General features: G+C 43.4%; 1 protein-coding gene across 1 annotated transcript in view; it reads left to right on the top strand.

Annotated features, from left to right (window-relative positions):
* The window catches only part of LOC137241910 (ABC transporter G family member 18), a 197,523-nt gene that overhangs the window by 149,589 nt on the left and 23,992 nt on the right, over window positions 1–23,942 (top strand). Inside the window, exon 16 of the mRNA XM_067769262.1 lies at window positions 4,364–4,841. Within this exon, the coding sequence (XP_067625363.1) occupies window positions 4,364–4,841 (478 nt within the window). The remainder of the gene's footprint in view (window positions 1–4,363; window positions 4,842–23,942) is intronic.

Here is a 23,942-nt window from a genome sequence, read left to right as displayed (position 1 = left end):
AATGTTGTATCCTGAGTACAGGTTTGCCCTTTTTCGGATTAGTTTAATATCAGCCATAGAATTCTAGTTCTAAAGTAGTATTTTTTCTGACCAAGTAAAGGTTTCACTGCAGGGTATGAACAATCAATGATGATTGTATGCCAGGTCTTGTGTCACTTGCTCTTCGCATTTTAATTGGTAAATCAGAGCATGTCAACTTTATAAATGAAATAAAAACAATAGAAACACGTTAATAAATACAAATAGATTAATAGATTCAGGTATATGACATGGTGACTCCCATTGCCACACCAAAAGAAAAACTCGAGTAAAATCAACAAATCGGGTTTTTTGTTCATCAATGAACGAATGGATTACGGTAAATCCCACCGAGTTATTATAATAATTTCAGCAGAAGAGGAGAGCTGTTGGTTTCAAGTTAACAGTACTCTGTTGAAAAAAGAGACTCAGCCAATCTAATTGATTTTTCTGTTAAAAGAACTGATTTCATTGATCGTTTCAAAACATAACAGCTGTCAATATTATGAAAATGCATCAGCTAATATTGAAGAGAAACTTACTCACAAGTTTGTTCTTTTGACGATGGTGCCATAGAAATAGAAAATTTTGACGATGGTGAAAAAATCCTTCATTGTTATTCTAATGTTAACGAAAATCTGTTATTTTAACAGATTTCATTGGTATTCTTAGGATGACAGTAATAAATATTAGGTTAACTTGAATGAAAATTCTCTCTGTTAATTTGAAACGGTCAACTCACAATCAACAATTTGTGCGAAGCTGATTCAACAGCTATTTACGATGGATAAAAAATTTACATAAATTTCGTTTGAATTGACCAGTAACTCGGATTATTTTAACTGTTTTCTTCTAACGTGAGTTACCGTTCTTTGGTATTTTAGCACAGAATAAAATATAGGTTTTGCATTTTTTATGTTTTATGCTTCTACTAAATCAATTCTTGTGAAAATGATTAAATTTTTTGGGATTTTTTACTTTAATCGCGACAACTTTGATACATTTAATCAAATGCAAGATGGCACTTTAACCTCTAAAGTTTTGTTTCCAATGTAGTGCGAGGTGTCGTGGAATTGCCCATAAACACAAACATATGTATTTATATGCATTATTATATTATATTGTGACGAAGATCACAAAGCGCCAAATACACGACACGAACATTTCCGCGAACATTCCCGTTATGTCATGTTTCTGCGACCTTTTCTGTCGTGTATGGTAGTGTTTGCCAGTTCGCGCAAATGTTCGCCAAAAATCAAAATATTTTAATTTTTGGCGAACATTTGCGCGAACTGTTCGTGCGTGTTTGGCGAAATAGCTCATAATCGTAGTAATTTCTGAACGGAACAGACGTGCGCGGAAAAGTAAAATGGACAATAAAAAATTTCTGAGTGAATTTATTGAAATGTATAAATCTTTGCCATCATTGTGGCAAGTAAAAAGCAAAGATTATTGTAATAGAATTAAAAAGAATAATGATTATGCGACTTTAATCGAAAAATTAAAAGAAGTAGATCCTGATGCCACAAAGGATACAGTTATAAAAAAAATAAGTAGTTTGCGGGCGCAATACCGGCGTGAATCAAAAAAAAGAGAGATAGTTTGAAGTCTGGTGCTGGTGCTGAGGATGAATATGTTCCTACTCTTTGGTGCTATGATTTGTTATGGAAATGTTCGTGTCATTCATATTTGGCGCTAAGCATCACTAAGCTGGTACTAAATAAATAATCACGCAACAATAAAAAAAAACATGAAACAGCGACTCGTATATACATGAACACATCAATCATCATTTACACACATATATAAAAGGCAACGAAGAGATATTTCACGCACACACTTGTGGTCATCACCCGAAGTATTTACTCACACATAGGTACACACGCATATGGCTATGGGAGAGGCGTGGACTACAGATATACATGTTTATAGCTGGTAACTAAGCAAACATGACCTGCAACTGTTTTCGAAACTTAGGAGAAGTATACGGACAAGGCAACAGAGAGTATAAAAGCAGCGCAAGCTGAGGAATGACGAATTAGTTTGATTTAAACACGCTATCAGTTGCGAAGTATAATTGTGAAGTATAATTGTATTTAACATTGTGTAAAAAGTAGTCTAATGAAGCCCATTTGCACCATAATATATGTATGTATCTAAACAACTTTTCTTTACTTCTCAGAAAATTGAACAGACTCAGGATATGTAAAGAAACCAACTCATTTAAATTGAGTTCAGACACATATGATTTGGGAAAATGATTTTTTCAAAAACATAATCAAAAATGGCAAAACTGGCAGCTAAAACATTTATACCGTGAGACAAAAGAAATGGAATAATATTTTTGTCAGACATACATACATTAATGCGAAGGCCTCGTTGAATACGCTAAAATTGCATTCAAAGTATTTCGAACAAACCTTCAAAATCTGGAGTTCAGCATTGTTACGGAATTACCGATGTATGTTAATTTTTTAACTATTCATGTAGGGGTTTCATCTAACTTTAGTGTGACGCCATTTTATAAAAGGAAATCTCTATTTTAATTGTGTATGTACCGCTAATAAATAAACTTTCAACTACAATGTATGGTATACAATTTGTCATTTTCAATTGATTAAAATGCATATAGACAAAAAGCGCACTACGCTCAATGTAAGGCACGAGAGAATCCACTCACTCATGAAAATTACATTTTTATCTTCAGCAATATTTAACAACACATTCCCAGCAAAAACTGGCATAAGCGGTTGTAAGCAATAAGGAATACTGGTTCCACTTCTGATAGATAAACCTTGGAATAAGGTGAATATAGTAATTCGTACACTTTAGAATAATGCCTTGTTTTAGGTATTTTTACGCTACAAATAAGCCTTATACCTAAGGTAAATAACGACCGAACGTAGGAACTGAAAATAAATTTTCTATAATCGAATTATCATCGATTACGAATCTATACTTAAATAATGTTTTGAGATACATAAGTAAAGATTATGGTGTCTTATTATAAGTTATATGCAAGCCTGATTTTATATGTTTAATTACGTATTATGTGAACCTGATGCTTAGTGGATTATAAGACTTATAAAAAAAGTTCCTAAAATAATAAGGCGCTATTTTATTAGGCCCATAAGCCTTATAATAAGATTGTTATACCCTTCATAATGCCTCATAATGGTTCCTTATGTCAGCCTAATTTAATATGGACTATAAACCTTATACTTGATTACATAAGTTCAGAAAAATAAGGAGTATTATAAGGAATACCCCATACAATTAATATTTAAGGCCATATGAATTAAGCCTTATATAAAGTTAATATTTTTTACTGGGATTGTAGACAGATGTTTGCATATAAACAATTATGTATATGAATTTATATATGAGGGTACATACTTGAATTTATAATCGGAGCTGTCATACTGGTTCTACAAGTATAAAGAATAAAACTTAGTAGAAAATGAATTGGCGAATGAGGGGAAAAGCATAATGCAAAAACAAAGAACATGCAACGCATATAATCAAAACAAAGAACGCAAATGCACTGTACGAATGATTGTGGTATGGTGCACTTTCGTATGAATGATGCCTAATATGAACGAGGAAAAGGAACGAATCTTTCCACTCACATGCTCACATACACATGGCTTCCGGAGCCAAACCCATTATAATAAGTTTTTTAAGAAGTCTAAGGTCGGGTGTAACTCAAATTTTCTCAGATTTTTTTAATAATCACCATATCTCACCTAAAAACGTATTAATTTTATGCTTGGATGGGGTGTTTTTCAAACGAGTACTTATAGCAGGCGTTTTACGGAAACGTGCTGAGGTAGGACGTTTTGGTAGGGCATAAGAGATATTTCACTTAGCAGTCAATATACATACATACATATATGTCTATGCTTTACAAGATAAGACCATTTTTCAACCGAGCTTATTGTTACGAAAATTCTTCTATAGCTGCACAGATAGCTTCCAAAGGTGATCACATAGTTCAAAAGAACTCTTAGTAAATACAAAAAAGTGTATTGACAAAAATATACATATGCATGTATGTACATATATGTATACATGAATATACATGTTTTTTTTTTTAATAAAAACGAATTTTTTAATGTAAGTAACAATTCTTCGTGATAATTGAAATTTGATACTTTTTTTTATTGTGATACTAATTAAATAATTATTGCCTAAATTGCTCAAGCAAAATAAGCTTAAAAACCACACACTTATAGGTAAGTGGCAAACTTTGAAACGAATTGTCAAATATAATAAACAGCAGAAATTTAACACCAACAACACAAAACCCGCATTACAAATATATTTAGCAAAATTATAAAAAAATAAAACAATGAATAGTTGCGGCGAAGTTGCTGGTAATGACATCATAATAATGACTAACATAATAACCGAACATCACCAGGGCAATGCCATTCCAAGTTTTGTAAATATCAACGAGCCGCTTCTGTCGACAATAAAGTGTGAAGTGCCGGTGGCGGATAAAATAACAAAAAAACAATTTCTAATGACAGAAACAAACCCGGCAACACAAAGCTCTACAATACCATATAAAAGCAGCAACAATGACGCCAACCGGCCATGCGGCCCATCAGCCAATATACAAACTCCAAATCTTCCAATGTTGGCTGAAACTGGAAACGCGATACTTTCAAATGCGGGAATGTACACTTTGAACAAAAAGAAGTGCGAAAATACGACATCGCCTACATTATTAGAACGCGAAGGGCAAAAAGAAATCAAGTCGTTAAATATGACCTTTGACAATATTTGTTATGGTGTGAAAACAGGATTTTTCAAACAAAGTAAGTAGTACTAATTATTGCATACAACTCTATATACCTAACATATATACTTATTACTAATAGTTATGAACTACACTGAAAGAAAAAAGCTGGCAGGTTCAACCGAATTACGGATAAATTCAACAGAAATTTCTCTCTTATTATTTAATAATTTATCCCTCACAAATAGCTGTTGAATCAACTTCGCACAAATTGTTGATTCTGAATTGACCGCTTCAATAGTGAAATCAACAAAAAACAAGCAAGGAAGGCTAAGTTCGGGTGTAACCGAACATTACATACTCAGCTGAGAGCTTTGGAGACAAAATAAGGGGAAATAACCATTTAGCAAAATGAACCTAGGGTAACCCTGGAATGTGTTTGTATGACATGTGTATCAAATGAAAGGTGTTAATGATTATTTAAAACGTAGTTGGCCTTAGTTCTATAGATGAACGCCTTTTCGAGATATCGCAATAAGGGTGGACCAGGGGTGACTCTAGAATGTGTTTGTACGATATAGGTATCAAATTAAAAGTACTAATGAGGGTTTTAAAAGGGAGTAGCCCTTAGTTGTATATGTGAAGGCGTTTTCGGGATATCGACCAAAAGTGGACCAGGGTGATCCAGAACATCTTCTGTCGGGTACCGCTAATTTATTTATATACTAGCCTTTACCCGCGGCCCCGTCCGCAAGGAGTAATTTAAATATATGGGCTATTCGCGTTAGCCTGCTTATTATCTGTTTAAAATTTTGTTTTCTGTCTAATTCATTTTATTTTTGTAATTGAGTAAAAAAAAGAACAAAATGAGCTGATAACCTGATGGATACCAAATGATCCCGAAATTATCCAGAAAAAGCTACGAAATGACCTCACGCTATCGCGGACGGATCCCGAAAACCATCCAGAAATGCCCCGAAAGGGTCTCCAAAAGGTCCCCGAATAGTCCCAAAAAAACCCGAAATGACAGCGACACGATTCTAGACGTATCCAGAGAACCACACAGAAATGATCCCTGAAAGTGTTCCAAAATGATCCCGAAAAGGTTCCGAAATGACCCTGACGGGCTCCCGGGCGGATCTCAAAAGCCATCCAGAATATATCCAGGAAGGGTCCCTAAATTATCCCGAAATACTCCAGAAAATGTTCCCAAATGGCTCCGAGGGGATCCACGACGGATCGCGAAAACCATACAGAAATGATTCCGGAAGGATCCCAAAATGATCCCGAAATAGTCCGGAAATAACCCAGATGGGATTCCGCACAGATCCAGAAATGATCCCGGAAGGGTGCCAAAACTATCCCGGAAAAGTAACAAAAAATCCCGAAATGGCTCCTACGGCATCCCGAACGGATCCAGAAATGATCTCGGAAGGGTCCCCAAATGATCCCAAAATGGTCCCGAAATGACCCTGATGGATCCGGCAAACCATCAAGAAATTATGCCGGAAGGGTCCCAAAATGATCCCGAAATAATACAGAAAAAGTCACGAAAGCACCCCTAGAGGATCCCCAAATGATCCCGTATTAGCCCCGAAAAGGTCCCGAAAAAGTCCCGCAATGATTCCGACGGGATCCTGATCGGATACCGAAAACCATCCAGAAGTGATGCCGGAAAGGTCCTCAAATGATCACCTAATACCAAAATGACCCTGACGGCATCCCGGACTGATCCCGAAATCCATCCAGAAATGATCTTGGGAAGGTCCCAAAATGATCCCGAAATAGTCTCGGAAAAGTTCAGAAATTACCCTGACGGGTTCCCGGACGAATCCTGAAAGCCATCTCTAAATGATCCCGAAAAAGTCCCGAAATGACCCTGACGGGACCCCGAAAGGATCCCGAAAACTATCCAGAAATGATGCCGGAAAGGTCCTCAAATGATCTCCTAATAGTTCCGAAAAGACCCTGACGGGATCCCGAACGGATCCCGAAAACTATCTAGAAATGATACCGAAAGGGCCCGCAAATGATCCCGTATTAGTCGAGAAAAAGTCCCGAAATGACCCCGACGGGATGCCGGACGAATCCCAAAAATCATCCAGAAATGACGCCGGAAGGGACACCAAATGATCCCGAAAAAGTCCCGCAATTATTTCGACGGGATCCTGAACGGATACCGAAAACCATCCAGAAGTGATGCCGGAAAGGTCCTCAAATGATCACCTAAAAGTCCCAAAATGACCCTGACGGCATCCCAGACAGATCCCGAAATCCATCCAGAAATGATCTTGGGAGGGTCCCAAAATTATCCCGAAATAGTCTCGGAAAAGTCAAGAAATTACCCTGACGGGATCCCGGACGAATCCTGAAAACCAATCTTAAATGATGCCGAAAAAGTCCCGAAATGAACCTGATGGGACCCGGAAAGGATCCCGAAAACTATCCAGAAATGATGCCGGAAAGGTCCTCAAATAATCTCCTAATAGTTCCGCAAAGACCCTGACGGGATCCCGAACGGATCCCGACAACTATCCAGAAATGATACCGAAAGGGCCCGCAAATGATCCCGTATTAGTCGAGAAAAAGTCCCGAAATGACCCCGACGGGATGCCGGACGAATCCCAAAAACCATCCAGAAATGATGCCGGTAGGTATCCCAAATGATCCCGAAATAATACCGAAATGACCTCGTCGGCATCCCGGACGGATACCGAAAATTATCCAGAAATGATGCCAGAAAGGTCCACAAATGATCCCCTAATAGTCCCAAAATTACCCTGATGGGATCCCGGACGGATCCCGAAAACCATCCAGAAATGATGCCGAAAGGGTTCCCAAATGATCCCGTATTAGTTGCGAAAAAGTCCCGAAATGACCCCGACGGTATCCCGGACGGATCCCGAAAACCATCCAGGAATGATGCTAGAAGAGCCCCAAATGATCCCGAAAAGGTCGCCAAATGACCTCGACGAGATCCCGGACGGATACTGAAAACCATCCAGAAATGATGCCGGTAGGTACCCCAAATGATCTCGAAATAGTCCCGAAATGACCCCCTCCGGATCCCGAAAACTATCCAGAAATGATGTCGAAAGGGTCCCCAAATGATCCCGTATTAGTCGAGAAAAAGTCCCGAAATGACCCCAACGGGATCCCGGACATATCCCGAGAGCCATCCAGAAATGATGCCGGAAGAGCCCCCAAATGATCCCGAAAAAGTCCCCAAACGACCCCGACATACTCCAGAAAAAGTTCCGAAATGGCTCCGAGGGAATCAACGACGGATCGCGAAAACCATACAGAAATGATTCCGGAAGGATCCCAAAATGATCCCGAAATAGTCCGGAAATTACCCAGATGGGAACCCGCACAGATCCAGAAATGATCCCGGAAGGGTCCAAAAACTATCCCGGAAAAGTAACAAAAAAACCCGAAATGGCTCCTACGGCATCCCGGACGGATCCAGAAATGATCTCGGAAGGGTCCCCAAATGATCCCAAAATGGTCCCGAAATGACCCTGATGGATCCGGCAAACCATCAAGAAATTATGCCGGAAGGGTCCCCAAATGATCCCGAAATAAAACAGAAAAGTCACGAAACGACCCCTAGAGGATCCCCAAATGATCCCGTATTAGCCCCGAAAAGGTACCGAAATAACCCCGACGGGATCCCGGGCAAATCCCGAAAACCATCCAGAAATAATGCCGGAAGGGATCCCAAATGATTCCGAAAAAGTCCCGCAATGATTCCGACGGGATCCCGAACGGATACCAAAAATCATCCAGAAGTGATGCCGGAAAGGTCCTCAAATGATCACCTAATAGTCCCGAAATGACCCTTAAGGGATCCGGGACGGACCTCGTAAACCATCCAGAAATGATCGCGATATAGTGCCGAAGAAGTCCCGAAATGACCCTGACGGGATCTAGAACAAATCCCTAAATGACCCTGACGGGATCCCGGACAGATCCCGAAATCCATCCAGAAATGATCTTGTGAAGGTCCCAAAATGATCCCGAAATAGTCTCGGAAAAGTCCAGAAATTACCCTGACGGGTTCCCGGACGAATCCTGAAAGCCATCCTTAAATGATCCCGAAAAAGTCCCGAAATGACCCTGACGGGACCCCGAAAGGAGCCCGAAAACTATCCAGAAATGATGCCGGAAAGGTCCTCAAATGATCTCGTAATAGTTCCGAAAAGACCCTGACGGGATCCCGAACGGATCCCGACAACTATCTAGAAATGATGCCGAAAGGGCCCGCAAATGATCCCGTATTAGTCGAGAAAAAGTCCCGAAATGACCCTGACGGGATGCCGGACGAATCCCAAAAACCATCCAGAAATGATGCCGGAAGGGACCCCAAATGATCCCGAAAAAGTCCCGCAATTATTCCGACGAGATCCTGAACGGATACCGAAAACCAGGCAGGAGTGATGCCGGAAAGGTCCTCAAATGACCACCTAATAGTCCCAAAATGATTCTGACGGCATCCCGGACAGATCCCGAAATCCATCCAGAAATGATCTTGGGAAGGTCCCAAAATGATCCCGAAAGTCCAGAAATTACCCTGACGGGATCCCGGACGAATCCTGAAAACCAATCTTAAATGTTGCCGAAAAAGTTCCGAAATGACCCTGATGGGACCCCGAAAGGATCCCGAAAACTATCCAGAAATGATGCCGGAAAGGTCCTCAAATGATCTCCTAATAGTTCCGAAAAGACCCTGACGGGATCCCGAACGGATCCCGACAACTATCCAGAAATGATCCGGAAGGGTCCCAAAATGATCCCGAAATAGTCCCGAAAAAGTCCCGAAATTACCCCGGCGTAATCCCGGACCGATCCCGAAAACCATCCAGAAATGATTCCGGCAGGGTCTCGATATGACCCTTACGGGATTACAAATAAGGTGAAGCTAATTATAAAACCATGTTAATAAGGCAGCAGGCGCATTGGAGCGAATAAAAAGTTACATAGAAACATACAGGTAAAGCTAATAAAAGCGTGCTAATAAAAACAATTGATGGAGGGCGGATGGCGGGCGGATGGCGGGAGTAGAGGAGAGGACCACTGATCGTTCCTCCAAAATTGTCTAGATCTCGATCTGTATGTACCAGATACCAAAAACTATTGATTTAGGAGAAAATTTATATTGAGTTATAACAATTTATAGATTTTACCAAAGAGTATATAGGGGGACTCATGAAAGCATATAAATTTATAAGGTGTAAAATTATATCAATTTACACACGCGGTTATATGAACGCACCTAGTAATACTCTTGATAAACTTGATTGTTTATCAGCTGTATTATTGCCAAACAAAATTTTTTTGATTGTTATACAAATTAAAAAATGCCAAGATTAAGTGAAAAACCAAAACTAAAACGCCTTTACTTGCTGATGTTGGAGATTTCTGATGAAAATGCCTGCTGTAATGTCTGCAAGGTTGCATTTCTTTGAGTTTACCGCGTTTACTCAATGAAATGTGCGCGTAAATTTATACAAATTGTGTAAATGATTTTTCATACAAAATTTGACAGCTCGTTTACGCACTAGATAAATTTATACGTTTACACACTTTATAAGGCATTTATACGGTTACATGAGTCCCCCTTATATTTGTTAAGAGGGGTAACTCGATACTTTGTTGTTGCCAAAGCAACCCTGTCATGTCGAATGTGATTCTCAAGGAAGTTTTGTTTAGTTTTTTTAATTGAATCCTATATAGTTATGCGGTAAAGTGACTTTGCATAATTACGATTTTTGGAAAGAGAATTAATTAATTAATTTAATACAATCAATAAAATAAACACAAATACCCCACGAAAATATATAGAAGGCGTTTTTATAAATACATCTGATAAAAAAAACCAACGACTACCTTGAGAAAACATCGAGTAATTTGCTTTGGCAACAACAAAAGTATCGAGTGACGCCTCTTGACAAATATATACTCTTTGATTTTACACCAGAGGGAAAGATAAAGGGGGCGGGTGGAGGGTGTCACTGCTTACTTTGTAAGCCCTCGACTTATTTGACCCCTTGAGTCTGTGATTTTGGTGAAGGCCAGTATACGTAAAGTTATAATGTGTAAAAATTATTAAAAAATAATTGCTCGAAGGGGTCGTGGGACCCCCACCCCTCTTTCCATGTTCGAAAAAAATTTCGCTAGTAGACTACTGTCTGTGTCCCAAATTTCATCAAAATCCGTGTAGCCATTCTGGCGTGATTCAGTCGCAAAGACGAAAAAATATAATAATTAAATTATAACTGTTCCTAGGGGGCGGAGACCACGCCCCTTTTGAAAAATATATAGCTAGTAGATCCTTCTAGGCTATTGGATATATGTGTGCAAAATTTCATCCAAATCGGTCCAGCCGTTCTTGCGTGATTGAGTCACAAAGACAAACGTCTGGACAAACATCCAAACATCCAAACATTCAAACATCCAAACTTTGCCATTTATAATATACTAGCCTTTACCCGCGGCCCCGTCCGCAAGGAGAAAATGAAATATGTGGGCTATTCACGTTAGCCTGCTTATAAAGTTATCTGTTTAAAATTTTTTTTCTGTCTAATGCATTTTATTTTTGTAATTGAGTAAAATAAAGAAATTTATGAGCTGATAACCTGATAGGATCCCAAAATGATAACGAAATTATCCAGAAAAAGGCACGAAATGACCCCGACGCTATCGCGGACGGATCCCGAAAACCATCCAGAAACGCCCCGGAAGTGTTTCCAAAAGTTCCCGAAATAGTCCCAAAAAAACCCGAAATGACAACGACACGATTCTAGACTTATCCAGATAACCACACAGAAATGATGCCTGAAGGGTACCAAATTGATCCCGAAATAGTCCCGAAAAAGTTCCGAAATTACCCTGACGGGCTCCCGGACGGATCTCAGAAACCATCCAGAAAATATCCAGGAAGGGTCCCTAAATTATCCCGACTAACTCCAGAAAAAGTTCCGAAATGGCTCCGAGGGGATCCACGATGGATCGCGAAAACCATACAGAAATGATTCCGGAAGGATTCCAAAATGATCCCGAAATAGTCCGGAATTGACCCAGATTGGATCCCGCACAGATCCAGAAATGATCCCGGAAGGGTGCAAAAACTATCCCGGAAAAGTAACAAAAAATCCCGAAATGGCTCCTACGGCATCCCGGACGGATCCAGAAATGATCTCGGAAGGGTCCCAAAACGATCCCAAAATGGTCCCGAAATGACCCTGATGGATCCGGCAAACCATCAAGAAATTATGCCGAAAGGGTCCCAAAATGATCCCGAAATAATACAGAAAAAGTCACGAAACGACCCCTAGAGGATACCCAAATGATCCCGTATTAGCCCCGAAAAGGTCCCGAAATAACCCCGACGGGATCCCGCACAAATCCCGAAAACCATCCAGAAATGATGCCGGAAGGAATCCCAAATGATTCCGTAAAAGTCCCGCATTGATTCCGACGGGATCCCGAACGGATACCGAAAATCATCCAGAAGTGATGCCGGAAAGGTCCTCAAATGATCACCTAATAGTCCCGAAATTACCCTTAAGGGGTCATGGACGGATCCCATAAACCATCCAGAAATGATCCCGATATATTCCCGAAGAAGTCCCGAAATGACCCTGACGGGATCTCGAACGCACCCCTAAATGACCCTGACGGGATCCCGGACAGATCCCGAAATCCATCCAGAAATGATCTTGGGAGGGACCCCAAATGATCCCGAAAAAGTCCCGCAATGATTCCGAAGGGATCCTGATCGGATACCGATAACCATCCAGAAGTGATGCCGGAAAGGTCCTCAAATGATCACCTAATACCAAAATGACCCTGACGGCATCCCGGACTGATCCCAAAATCCATCCAGAAATGATCTTGGGAAGGTCCCAAAATTATCCCGAAATAGTCTCGGAAAAGTTCAGAAATTACCCTGACGGGTTCCCGGACGAATCCTGAAAGCCATCTCTAAATGATCCCGAAAAAGTCCCGAAATGACCCTGACTGGACCCCGAAATGATCCCGAAAACTATCCAGAAATGATGCCGGAAATGTCCTCAAATGATCACCTAATAGTTCCGAAAAGACCCTGACGGGATCCCGAACGGATCCCGACAACTATCTAGAAATGATGCCGAAAGGGCCTGCAAATGATCCCGTATTAGTCGAGAAAAAGTCCCGAAATGAACCCGACGGGATGCCGGACGAATCCCAAAAACCAGCCAGAAATGATGCCGGAAGGGACACCAAATGATCCCGAAAAAGTCGCGCAATAATTCCGACGGGATCCTGAGCGGATACCGAAAACCATCCAGAAGTGATGCCGAAAAGGTCCTCAAATGATCACCTAATAGCATCCCGGACAGATCCCGAAATCCATCCAGAAATGATCTTGGGAGGGTCCCAAAATTATCCCGAAATAGTCTGGGAAAAGTCCAGAAATTACCCTGACGGATACCGGACGAATCCTGAAAACCAATCTTAAATGATGCCGAAAAAGTCCCGAAATGACCCTGATGGGACCCGGAAAGGATCCCGAAAACTAACCAGAAATGATGCCTGAAAGGTCCTCAAATGATCTCCCAATAGTTCCGAAAAGACCCTGACGGGATCCCGAACGGATCCCGACAACTATCCAGAAATGATACCGAAAGGGCCCGCAAATGATCCCGTATTAGTCGAGAAAAAGTCCCGAAATGACCCCGACGGGATGCCGCACGAATCCCAAAAACCATCCAGAAATGATTTTGGAAGGGACCCCAATGATCCCGAAAAAGTCCCGCAATTATTCCGACGGGAATCTGAACGGATACCGAAAACCATCCAGAAGTGATGCCGGAACGGTCCTCAAATGCCCACCTAATAGTCCCAAAATGACCCTGAGGGCATCCCGGACAAATCCCGAAATCCATCCAGAAATGATCTTGGGAAGGTCCCAAAATGATCCCGAAATAGTCTCGGAAAAGTCCAGAAATTACCCTGACGGGTTCCCGGACGAATCCTGAAAGCCATCCTTAAATGATCCCGAAAAAGCCCCGAAATGACCCTGACGGGATCCCGAAAGGATTCCAAAAACTATCCAGAAATGATGCCGGAAAGGTCCTCAAATGATCCCCTAATAGTTCCGAAATGACCGTGACGGGATCCCGAACGGATCCCGACAACTATCCAGAAATTATGCCGAAAGGGTCCGCAAATGATCCCGTATTAGTCGAGAAAAAGTCCCGAAATGACCCCGACGGGATCCCGGACGAATCCCAAAAACCATCCAGAAATGATGCCGGTAGGTATCCCAAATGATCCCGAAATAATCCCGAAATGACCTCGTCGGCATCCCGGACGGATACCGAAAATTATCCAGAAATGATGCCGGAAAGGTCCACAAATGATCCCCTAATAGTCCCGAAATTACCCTGATGGGATCCCGGACGCATCCCGAAAACCATCCAGAAATGATGCCGGAAGAGCCCCCAAATGATCCCGAAAAAGTCCCCAAATGACCCCGACGATATCCCGGACGGATCCCGAAAACCAATCAGAAATGATGCCGGAAGAACCCCCAAATGATCCCGAAAAAGTCCCCAAATTACCCCGACGAGATCCCGCACGGATCCCGAAAACCATCCAGAAATGATGCCGGAAGAGCCCCAAATGATCCCGAAAAAGTCCCCAAATGACCCCGACATACTCCAGAAAAGGTTCCGAAATGGCTCCGAGGGAATCAACGACGGATCGCGAAAACCATACAGAAATGATTCCGGAAGGATCCCAAAATGATCCCGAAATAGTCCGGAAATGACCCAGATGGGATCCCGCACAGATTCAGAAATGATCCCGGAAGGGTCCAAAAACTATCCCGGAAAAGTAACAAAAAATCCCGAAATGGCTCCTACGGCATCCCGGACGGATCCAGAAATGATCTCGGAAGGGTCCCCAAATGATCCCAAAATGGTCCCGAAATGACCCTGATGGATCCGGCAAACCATCAAGAAATTATGCCGGAAGGGTCCCCAAATGATCCCGAAATAAAACAGAAAAAGTCACGAAACGACCCCTAGAGGATCCCCAAATGATCCCGTATTAGCCCCAAAAAAGTCCCAAAATGACCCTGACGGGATCCCGAAAGGATTCCGAAAACAATACAGAAATGATGCCGGAAAGGTCCTCAAATGATCCCCTAATAGTCCCGAAATGACCGTGACGGGATCCCGACAACTATCCAGAAATGATGCCGAAAGGGTCCGCAAATGATACCGTATTAGTCGAAAAAAGGCCCGAAAGGACAACGACGGGATCCCGACCGAATCCCAAAAACCATCCAGAAATGATGCCGGTAGGTATCCCAAATGATCCCGAAATAGCCCCGAAATGACCTCGTCGGCATCCCGGACGGATCCCGAAAATTATCCAGAAATGATGCCGGAAAGGTTCCCAAATGTCCCCTAATAGTCCCGAAATTACCCTAATGGGATCCCGGACGGATCCCGAAAACCATCCAGAAATGATGCCGGAAGGGTCCCCAAATGATCGCGAAATAGTCCCGAAATGATTCCGGAATAGTCCCGAAAATGTTCCAAAATAACCCCGACGGGATCCCGGACGGATCCCGTAAACTATACAGAAATGATCCCGGAAGGGTCCCAAAATGATCCCGAAATAGTCCCGAAAAAGTCCCGAAATTACCCCGGCGTAATCCCGGACCGATCCCGAAAACCATCCAGAAATGATCCCGGAAGGGTCTCGATATGACCCTTACGGGATTACAAATAAGGTGAAGCTAATTATAAAACCATGTTAATAAGGCAGCAGGCGCATTGGAGCGAATAAAAAGTTAGATAGAAACATACAGGTAAAGCTAATAAAAGCGTGCTAATAAAAACAATTGATGGAGGGCGGATGGCGGGAGTAGAGGAGAGGACCACTGATCGTTCCTCCAAAATTGTCTAGATCTCGTTCTGTATGTACCAGATACCAAAAACTATTGATTTAGGAGAAAATTTAGATTGAGTTATAACAATTTATGGATTTTACAACAGAGGGGGAGATAAAGGGGGGCGGGCGGAGGGTGTCACTGCTTACTTTGTAAGCCCTCGACTTATTTGACCCCTTCAGTCTGTGATATTGGTGAAGGCCAGTATACGTAGAGTTATAATGTGTAAAAATTATGAAAAATAATTTCTCGAAGGGTCGTGGGACCCCCACCCCTCTTTCCATGTTCGAAAAAAATTTCGCTAGTAGACTACTGTCTGTGTCCCAAATTTCATCAAAATCCGTGTAGCCATTCTGGCGTGATTCAGTCGCAAAGACGAAAAAATATAATAATTAAATTATAACTGTTCCTAGGGGACGGGGACCACGCCCCTTTTGAAAAATATATAGCTAGTAGATCCTTCTAGACTATTGGCTATATGTGTGCAAAATTTCATCCAAATCGGTCCAGCCGTTCTTGCGTGATTGAGTCACAAAGACAAACGTCTGGACAAACATCCAAACATCCAAACATCCAAACATCCAAACATCCAAACATCTAAACATCCAAACATCCAAACATCTTAACATCCAAACTTTCCCATTTATAATATATATTAGACTAGCCTTTACCCGCGGCCCCGTCCGCAAGGAGAAAATTAAATATATGGGATATTCACGTTAGCCTGCTTATCAAGTTATCTGTTTAAAAAGATGTTTCTGTCCAATACATTTTATTTTTGTAATTGAGTAAAAAAAGAACTAAATGAGCTGATAACCTGACAGGATCCCCAAATGATCCCGAAATTATCCAGAAAATCCACGAAATGACCCCGACGCTATCGCGGACAGATCCCGAAAACCATTTAGAAATGCCACGGAAGGGTCTCCAAAAGTTCCCGGAATAGTCCCAAAAAACCCGAAATGACAACGACACGATTCTAGACTTATCCAGAGAACCACAAAGAAATGATGCCTGAAGGGTACCAAAATGATCCCGAAATAGTCCCGAAAAAGTTCCGAAATGACCCTGACGGGCTCTCGGACGGTTCTCAAAAACCATCCAGAAAATATCCAGGAAGGGTCCTTAGGGGATCCACGACGGATCGCGAAAACCATACAGAAATGATTCCGGAAGGGTCCCAAAATGATCCCGTATTAGTCCCGAAAAAGTCCTGAAATGACCCCGACGGGATCCCAGACGGATTCCGAAAACTATCCAGAAATGATGCCGGAAAGGTCCTCAAATGATCCCCTAATAGTCCCGAAATGACCCTGACGGGATCTCGAACGGACTCCTAAATGACCCTGACGGGATCCCGGACAGATCACGAAATCCATCCAGAAATGATCTTGGAAACCCAAAATAATCCCGAAACAATATCTGAAAAGTCCAGAAATTACCCCGACGGGATCCCTCACGGATCCCAAAAACTATCCAGAAATGATGCCGGAATGTCCTCAAAAGATCCCCTAATTGTCCCGAAATGACCGAAAACCATCCAGAAATTATGCCGGAAGGGACCCCAAATGATTTCGAATACCATACAGAAATGATGCCGGAAAATACCCCAGATGATCCCCAAATAGTCCCAAAAAAGTTCCGAAATGACCCGGAAGGGATCCCGGACGGATCCCAAAAACCATCCAGAAATTATGCCGAAAGGGTCCCCTAATGACCCGATACCAGTCGATAAAAAGTCCCGAAATAACCCCGACGGGATGCCGGACGGATCCTAAAATCATATAGAAATGATGCCGGAAGGTACCCCACATGATCCCGAAATAGTCCCGAAATAACCCTGGCAGGATCCCGTAAGGATCCCGAAAACCAACCAGAAATGATGCCGAAAGGCTCCCCTAATTATCCCGTATTAGTCCCGAAAAAGTCCCGAAATGACCCCGACGGGATTCCTGACGGATCCCGAAAAGCATCCAGAAATAATGCCGAAAAGGTCCCCAAATCATCCCGTATTAGTCAAGAAAAAGTCCTGAATTGACCCCGTCGGGATCCCGGATGGATCCCGAAAACTATCCAGAAATGATGCCGGAAGGTATCCCGACATAGTCCCGAAATGACCCTGACGGGATCCCGGACGGATCCCTAAAACCATCTAGAAATGGTGCCGGAAGGTACCTCAAATGATCCCGAAATAGTACCGAAATGACCCCGACGGGATCCCGGACGGATCCCGAAAACCATCTAGAAATGATGCCGGAAGGTACCCCAAAGGATCCCGAAATAGTTCCGTAATGAACCTGACGGGATCCCGGACGGATCCCGAAAACCATCTAGAAATGATGCCGGAAGGTACCCCAAATTATCCCGAAATAGTCCCGAAATGACCCCGACGGGATCCCGGACGGATCCCGAAAACCATACAGAAATGATGCCGAAAGCATCCCCAAATGATCCCGTATTAGTCGAGAAAAAGTCCCGAAATGAACCCGACTGGTTCCCGGACGGATCCCGAAAAGCATCCAGATATGATGCCGAAAGGGTCCCCATATGATCCCGTATAAGTCGAGAAAAAGTCCCGAAATTACCAAGACGGGATCCCGGACGGATCCCGAAAACCATCCAGAAATGATGCCGAAAGCGTCCCCAAATGATCCCGTATTAGTCGAGAAAAAGTCCCGAAATGACCCCAACGGGTTCCCGGACGGATCCCGAAAAGCATCCAGATATGATGCCGAAAGGGTCGCCAAATGACCCCGTATTAGTCGAGAAAAAGTCCCGAAATAACCCCGACGGGATCCAGGACGGATCCTCAAAATCATATAGAAATGGTGCCGGAAGGTAACCCAAATGATCCCAAAATAGTCCCGAAATGACCCTGATTGGATCCTGGACGGATCCTCAAAACCATCTAGCAATGATGCCGGAAGGTACCTCAAATGAACCCGTATTATTCGAGAAAAAGTCCCAAAATTACCCTGAAGGGATCCCGAACGGATCCCGAAAACCATACAGAAATGATGCCGAAAAGATCCCCAAATGTTCCCGTATAAGTCGAGAAAAAGTCCCGAAATGACCAAGACGGGATCCCGGACGGATCCCGAAAACCATCCAGAAATGATGCCGAAAGCGTCCCCAAATGATCCCGTATTAGTCGAGAAAAAGTCCCGAAATGACCCCGACGGGATCCCGGACGGATCCCGAAAACCATCTAGAAATGATGCCGGAAGGTACCCGAAATGATCCCGAAATAGTCCCGAAATGACCCCGACGGGATCCCGGACGGATCCCGAAAACCATCCAGAAATGATGCCGAAAGCGTCCCCAAATGATCCCGTATTAGTCGAGAAAAAGTCCCGAAATGACCCCGACGGGTTCCGGACGGATCCCGAAAACCATCGAGAAATGATGCCGAAAGGGTCCCCAAATGATCCCGTATAAGTCGAGAAAAAGTCCCGAAATGACCAAGACGGGATCCCGGACGGATCCCTAAAACCATCTAGCAATGATGCCGGAAGCTACCCCAAATGATCCCGTATTAGTCGAGAAAAAGTCCAGAAATGACCCGACGGGATCCCTGATGGATCCCGAAAATCCATCTAGAAATGATGCCGCAAGGTACCTCAAAGGAACCCGTATTAGTCGAGAAAAAGTCCCAAAATGACCCTGAAGGGATCCCGAACGGATCCCGAAAACCACACAGAAATGATGCCGAAAAGGTCCCCAAATGATCCCGTATTAGTCGAAAAAAAGTCCCGAAATGACGCCGACGGGATCCCGGACGGATCCCGAAAACCATTTAGAAATGATGCCGAAAGGATCCCCAAATGATCCCGTATTAGCCGAGAAAGGGCCCCGAAATGACCCTGACGGGATCCGGACGGAACCCGAAAACCGTCCAGAAATGATGCCGAAAGGGTCCTCAAATGATCCCGTATCAGTCGAGAAAAAGTCCAGAAACGACCCCGACGGGACCCGGACGGATCCCGAAAACCATCCAGAAATGATGCCGAAAGGCTCCCCAAATGATCCCGTCTTAGTCGAGAAAAAGTTCCGAAATGACCCCGACGGGATCCCGGACGGATCCCGAAAACCGTCCAGAAATGATGCCGGAAGGGTCCCCAAATGATCGCGAAATAGTTCCGAAATGATCCCGGAATAGTCCCGAAAATGTCCCAAAATAATCCCGACGGAATCCCGGACGGATCCCGAAAACTATACACAAATGATCCCGGAAGGGTCCCAAAATAATCCCGGAATAGTCCCGAAAAAGTCCAGAAATGCCCCGGCGGGATCGCGGACGTATCCCGAAAACCATCCAGAAATGATCCCTGAAGGGTCTCGAGATGACCCAAACGGGATTACAAATAGGGTGAAGATAATCATAAAACCATGTTAATAAGGCAACAGGCGCGATGGAGCGAATGAAGAGTTACAAAGAAACATACAGGTAAAGGTAATAAAAGCGTGCTAATAAAAGCAATTGATGGAGGGCGGATGGCGGGAGGAGGAGAGTACCACTGATCGTTTTTCCAAAATTGTTTAGATCTCGATCTGTATGAGCCAGATGCCAAAAATTATTGATTTTAGGACAAAATTTACATTGAGTTATAACAATTTATAGATTTTGCACGAGAGGGGAAAGGGGGGAGGGGTGTATCACTGCTCACTTTGTAAGCCCTCGACTTATTTCACCCATTGAGTTTGTAATATTGGTGAAGGTCAGTATACGTAAAGTTATAATGTGTAAAAATTGTTAAAAAGTAATTATTCGAAGGGGTCGTGAGACCCCCTTCCCCCTTTCCATGTTCGAAAAAAATTTCGCCAGTAGCCTATTATCTCTGTCCCAAATTTCATCAAAATCCGTGAAGCCGTTCTGGCGTGATTCAGTCGCAAAGACAAAAAAATATAATAATTAAATTATAACTGTTCCTAGGGGGCGGAGCCCACGCCCCTTTTGAAAAATATATAGCTAGTAGATCCTTCTAGACTATTGGCTATATGCATGCCAAATTTCATACAAATCCGTCCAGCCGTTCTTGCGTGATTGAGTCACAAAGACAAACGTCTGGACAAACATCCAAACATCCAAACATCCAAACATCTAAACATCCAAACATCCAAACTTTGCCATTTATAATATATATTAGATTAGATTAGATGTTAATAAGGCAGCAGGCGCATTGGAGCGAATAAAAAGTTACATAGAAACATACAGGTAAAGCTAATAAAAGCGTGCTAATAAAAACAATTGATGGAGGGCGGATGGCGGGAGTAGAGAGGACCACTGATCGTTCCTCCAAAATTGTCTAGATCTCGATCTGTATGTACCAGATACCAAAAACTATTGATTTAGGAGAAAATTTATATTGAGTTATAACAATTTATAGATTTTACACCAGAGGGGGAGATAAAGGGGGCGGGCGGAGGGTGTCACTGCTTACTTTGTAAGCCCTCGACTTATTTGACCCCTTGAGTCTGTGATTTTGGTGAAGGCCAGTATACGTAAAGTTATAATGTGTAAAAATTATTAAAAAATAATTGCTCGAAGGGGTCGTAGGACCCCCACCTCTCTTTCCATGTTCGAAAAAAATTTCGCTAGTAGACTACTGTCTGTGTCCCAAATTTCATCAAAATCCGTGTAGCCATTCTGGCGTGATTCAGTCGCAAAGACGAAAAAATATAATAATTAAATTATAACTGTTCCTAGGGGGCGAAGACCACGCCCCTTTTGAAAAATATATAGCTAGTAGATCCTTCTAGACTATTGGCTATATGTGTGCAAAATTTCATCCAAATCGGTCCAGCCGGTCTTGCGTGATTGAGTCACAAAGACAAACGTCTGGACAAACATCCAAACATCCAAACATTCAAACATCCAAACATCCCGGACAGATCTCGAAATCCATCCAGAAATGATCTTGGAAACCCAAAATAATCCCGAAACAATATCTGAAAAGTCCAGAAATTACCCCGACGGGATCCCTCACGGATCCCAAAAACTATCCAGAAATGATGCCGGAATTTCCTCAAAAGATCCCCTAATAGTCCCGAAATGACCGAAAACCATCCAGAAATTATGCCGGAAGGGACCCCAAATGATCCCGAATACCATACAGAAATGATGCAGGAAAATACCCCAAATGATCCCCAAATAGTCCCAAAAAAGTTCCGAAATGACCCGGAAGGGATCCCGGACGGATCCCGAAAACCATCCAGAAATTATGCCGAAAGGGTCCCCTAATGATCCGATACCAGTCGATAAAAAGTCCCGAAATAACCCCCACGGGATGCCGGACGGATCCTCAAAATCATATAGAAATCATGCCGGAAGGTACCCCAAATGATCCCGAAATAGTCCCGAAATGACCCTGGCAGGATCCCGTACGGATCCCGAAAACCATCCAGAAATGATGCCGAGAGGCTCCCCTAATTACCCCGTATTAATCCCGAAATGACCCCGACGGGATTCTTGACGGAACCCGAAAAGCATCCAGAAATAATGCCGAAAAGGTCCCCAAATCATCCCGTATTAGTCAAGAAAAAGTCCTGAATTGACCCCGTCTTGATCCCGGATGGATCCCGAAAACTATCCAGAAATGATGCCGGAAGGTATCCCGAAATAGTCCCGAAATGACCCTGACGGAATCCCGGACGGATCCTCAAAACTATATAGAAATGATGCCGGAAGGTACCCCAAAGGATCCCGAAATAGTTCCGTAATGAACCTGACGGGATCCCGGACGGATCCCGAAAACCATCTAGAAATGATGCTGGAAGGTACCTCAAATGATCCCGAAATAGTACCGAAATGACCCCGACGGGATCCCGGACGGATCCCGAAAACCATCTAGAAATGATGCCGGAAGGTACCCCAAATGATCCCGAAATGACCCCGACGGGATACCGGACGGATCCCGAAAACCATCCAGAAATGATGCCGAAAGCGTCCCAAATGATCCCATATTCGTCGAGAAAAATTCCCGAAATGACCCCGACGGAATCCCGGACGGATCCTCAAAACTATATAGAAATGATGCCGGAAGGTACCCCAAAGGATCCCGAAATAGTTCCGTAATGAACCTGACGGGATCCCGGACGGATCCCGAAAACCATCTAGAAATGATGCCGGAAGGTACCCCAAATGATCCCGAAATAGTCCCGAAATGACCCCGACGGGATCCCGGACGGATCCCGAAAACCATACAGAAATGATGCCGAAAGCGTCCCCAAATGATCCCGTATTAGTCGAGAAAAAGTCCCGAAATGAACCCGACTGGTTCCCGGACGGATCCCGAAAAGCATCCAGATATGATGCCGAAAGGGTCCCCAAATGATCCCGTATAAGTCGAGAAAAAGTCCCGAAATGACCAAGACGGGATCCCGGACGGATCCCGAAAACCATCCAGAAATGATGCCGAAAGCGTCCCCAAATGATCCCGTATTAGTCGAGAAAAAGTCCCGAAATGACCCCAACGGGTTCCCGGACGGATCCCGAAAAGCATCCAGATATGATGCCGAAAGGGTCGCCAAATGATCCCGTATTAGTCGAGAAAAAGTCCCGAAATAACCCCGACGGGATCCCGGACGGATCCTCAAAATCATATAGAAATGGTGCCGGAAGGTAACCCAAATGATCCCAAAATAGTCCCGAAATGACCCTGATTGGATCCTGGACGCATCCCGAAAACCATCTAGCAATGATGCCGGAAGGTACCTCAAATGAACCCGTATTAGTCGAGAAAAAGTCCCAAAATTACACTGAAGGGATCCCGAACGTATCCCGAAAACCATACAGAAATGATGCCGAAAAGGTCCCCAAATGATCCCGTATAAGTCGAGAAAAAGTCCCGAAATGACCAAGACGGGATCCAGGACGGATCCCGAAAACCATCCAGAAATGATGCCGAAAGCGTCCCAAATGATCCCGTATTAGTCGAGAAAAAGTCCCGAAATGACCCCGACGGGATCCCGGACGGATCCCGAAAACCATATAGAAATGATGCCGGAAGGTACCCCAAATGATCCCGAAATAGTCCCGAAATGACCCCGACGGGATCCCGGACGGATCCCGAAAACCATCCAGAAATGATGCCGAAAGCGTCCCCAAATGATCCCGTATTAGTCGAGAAAAAGTCCCGAAATGACCCCGACGGGTTCCGGACGGATCCCGAAAACCACCGAGAAATGATGCCAAAAGGGTCCCCAAATGATCCCTTATAAGTCGAGAAAAAG

This window comes from Eurosta solidaginis, chromosome 2 (genome assembly GCF_040869045.1).
Source record: "Eurosta solidaginis isolate ZX-2024a chromosome 2, ASM4086904v1, whole genome shotgun sequence".
NCBI lineage: Eukaryota > Metazoa > Arthropoda > Insecta > Diptera > Tephritidae > Eurosta > Eurosta solidaginis.
The sequence above is the reverse complement of the archived record's forward strand: the minus strand, read 5'-3'. Positions and strand labels throughout refer to the sequence as shown.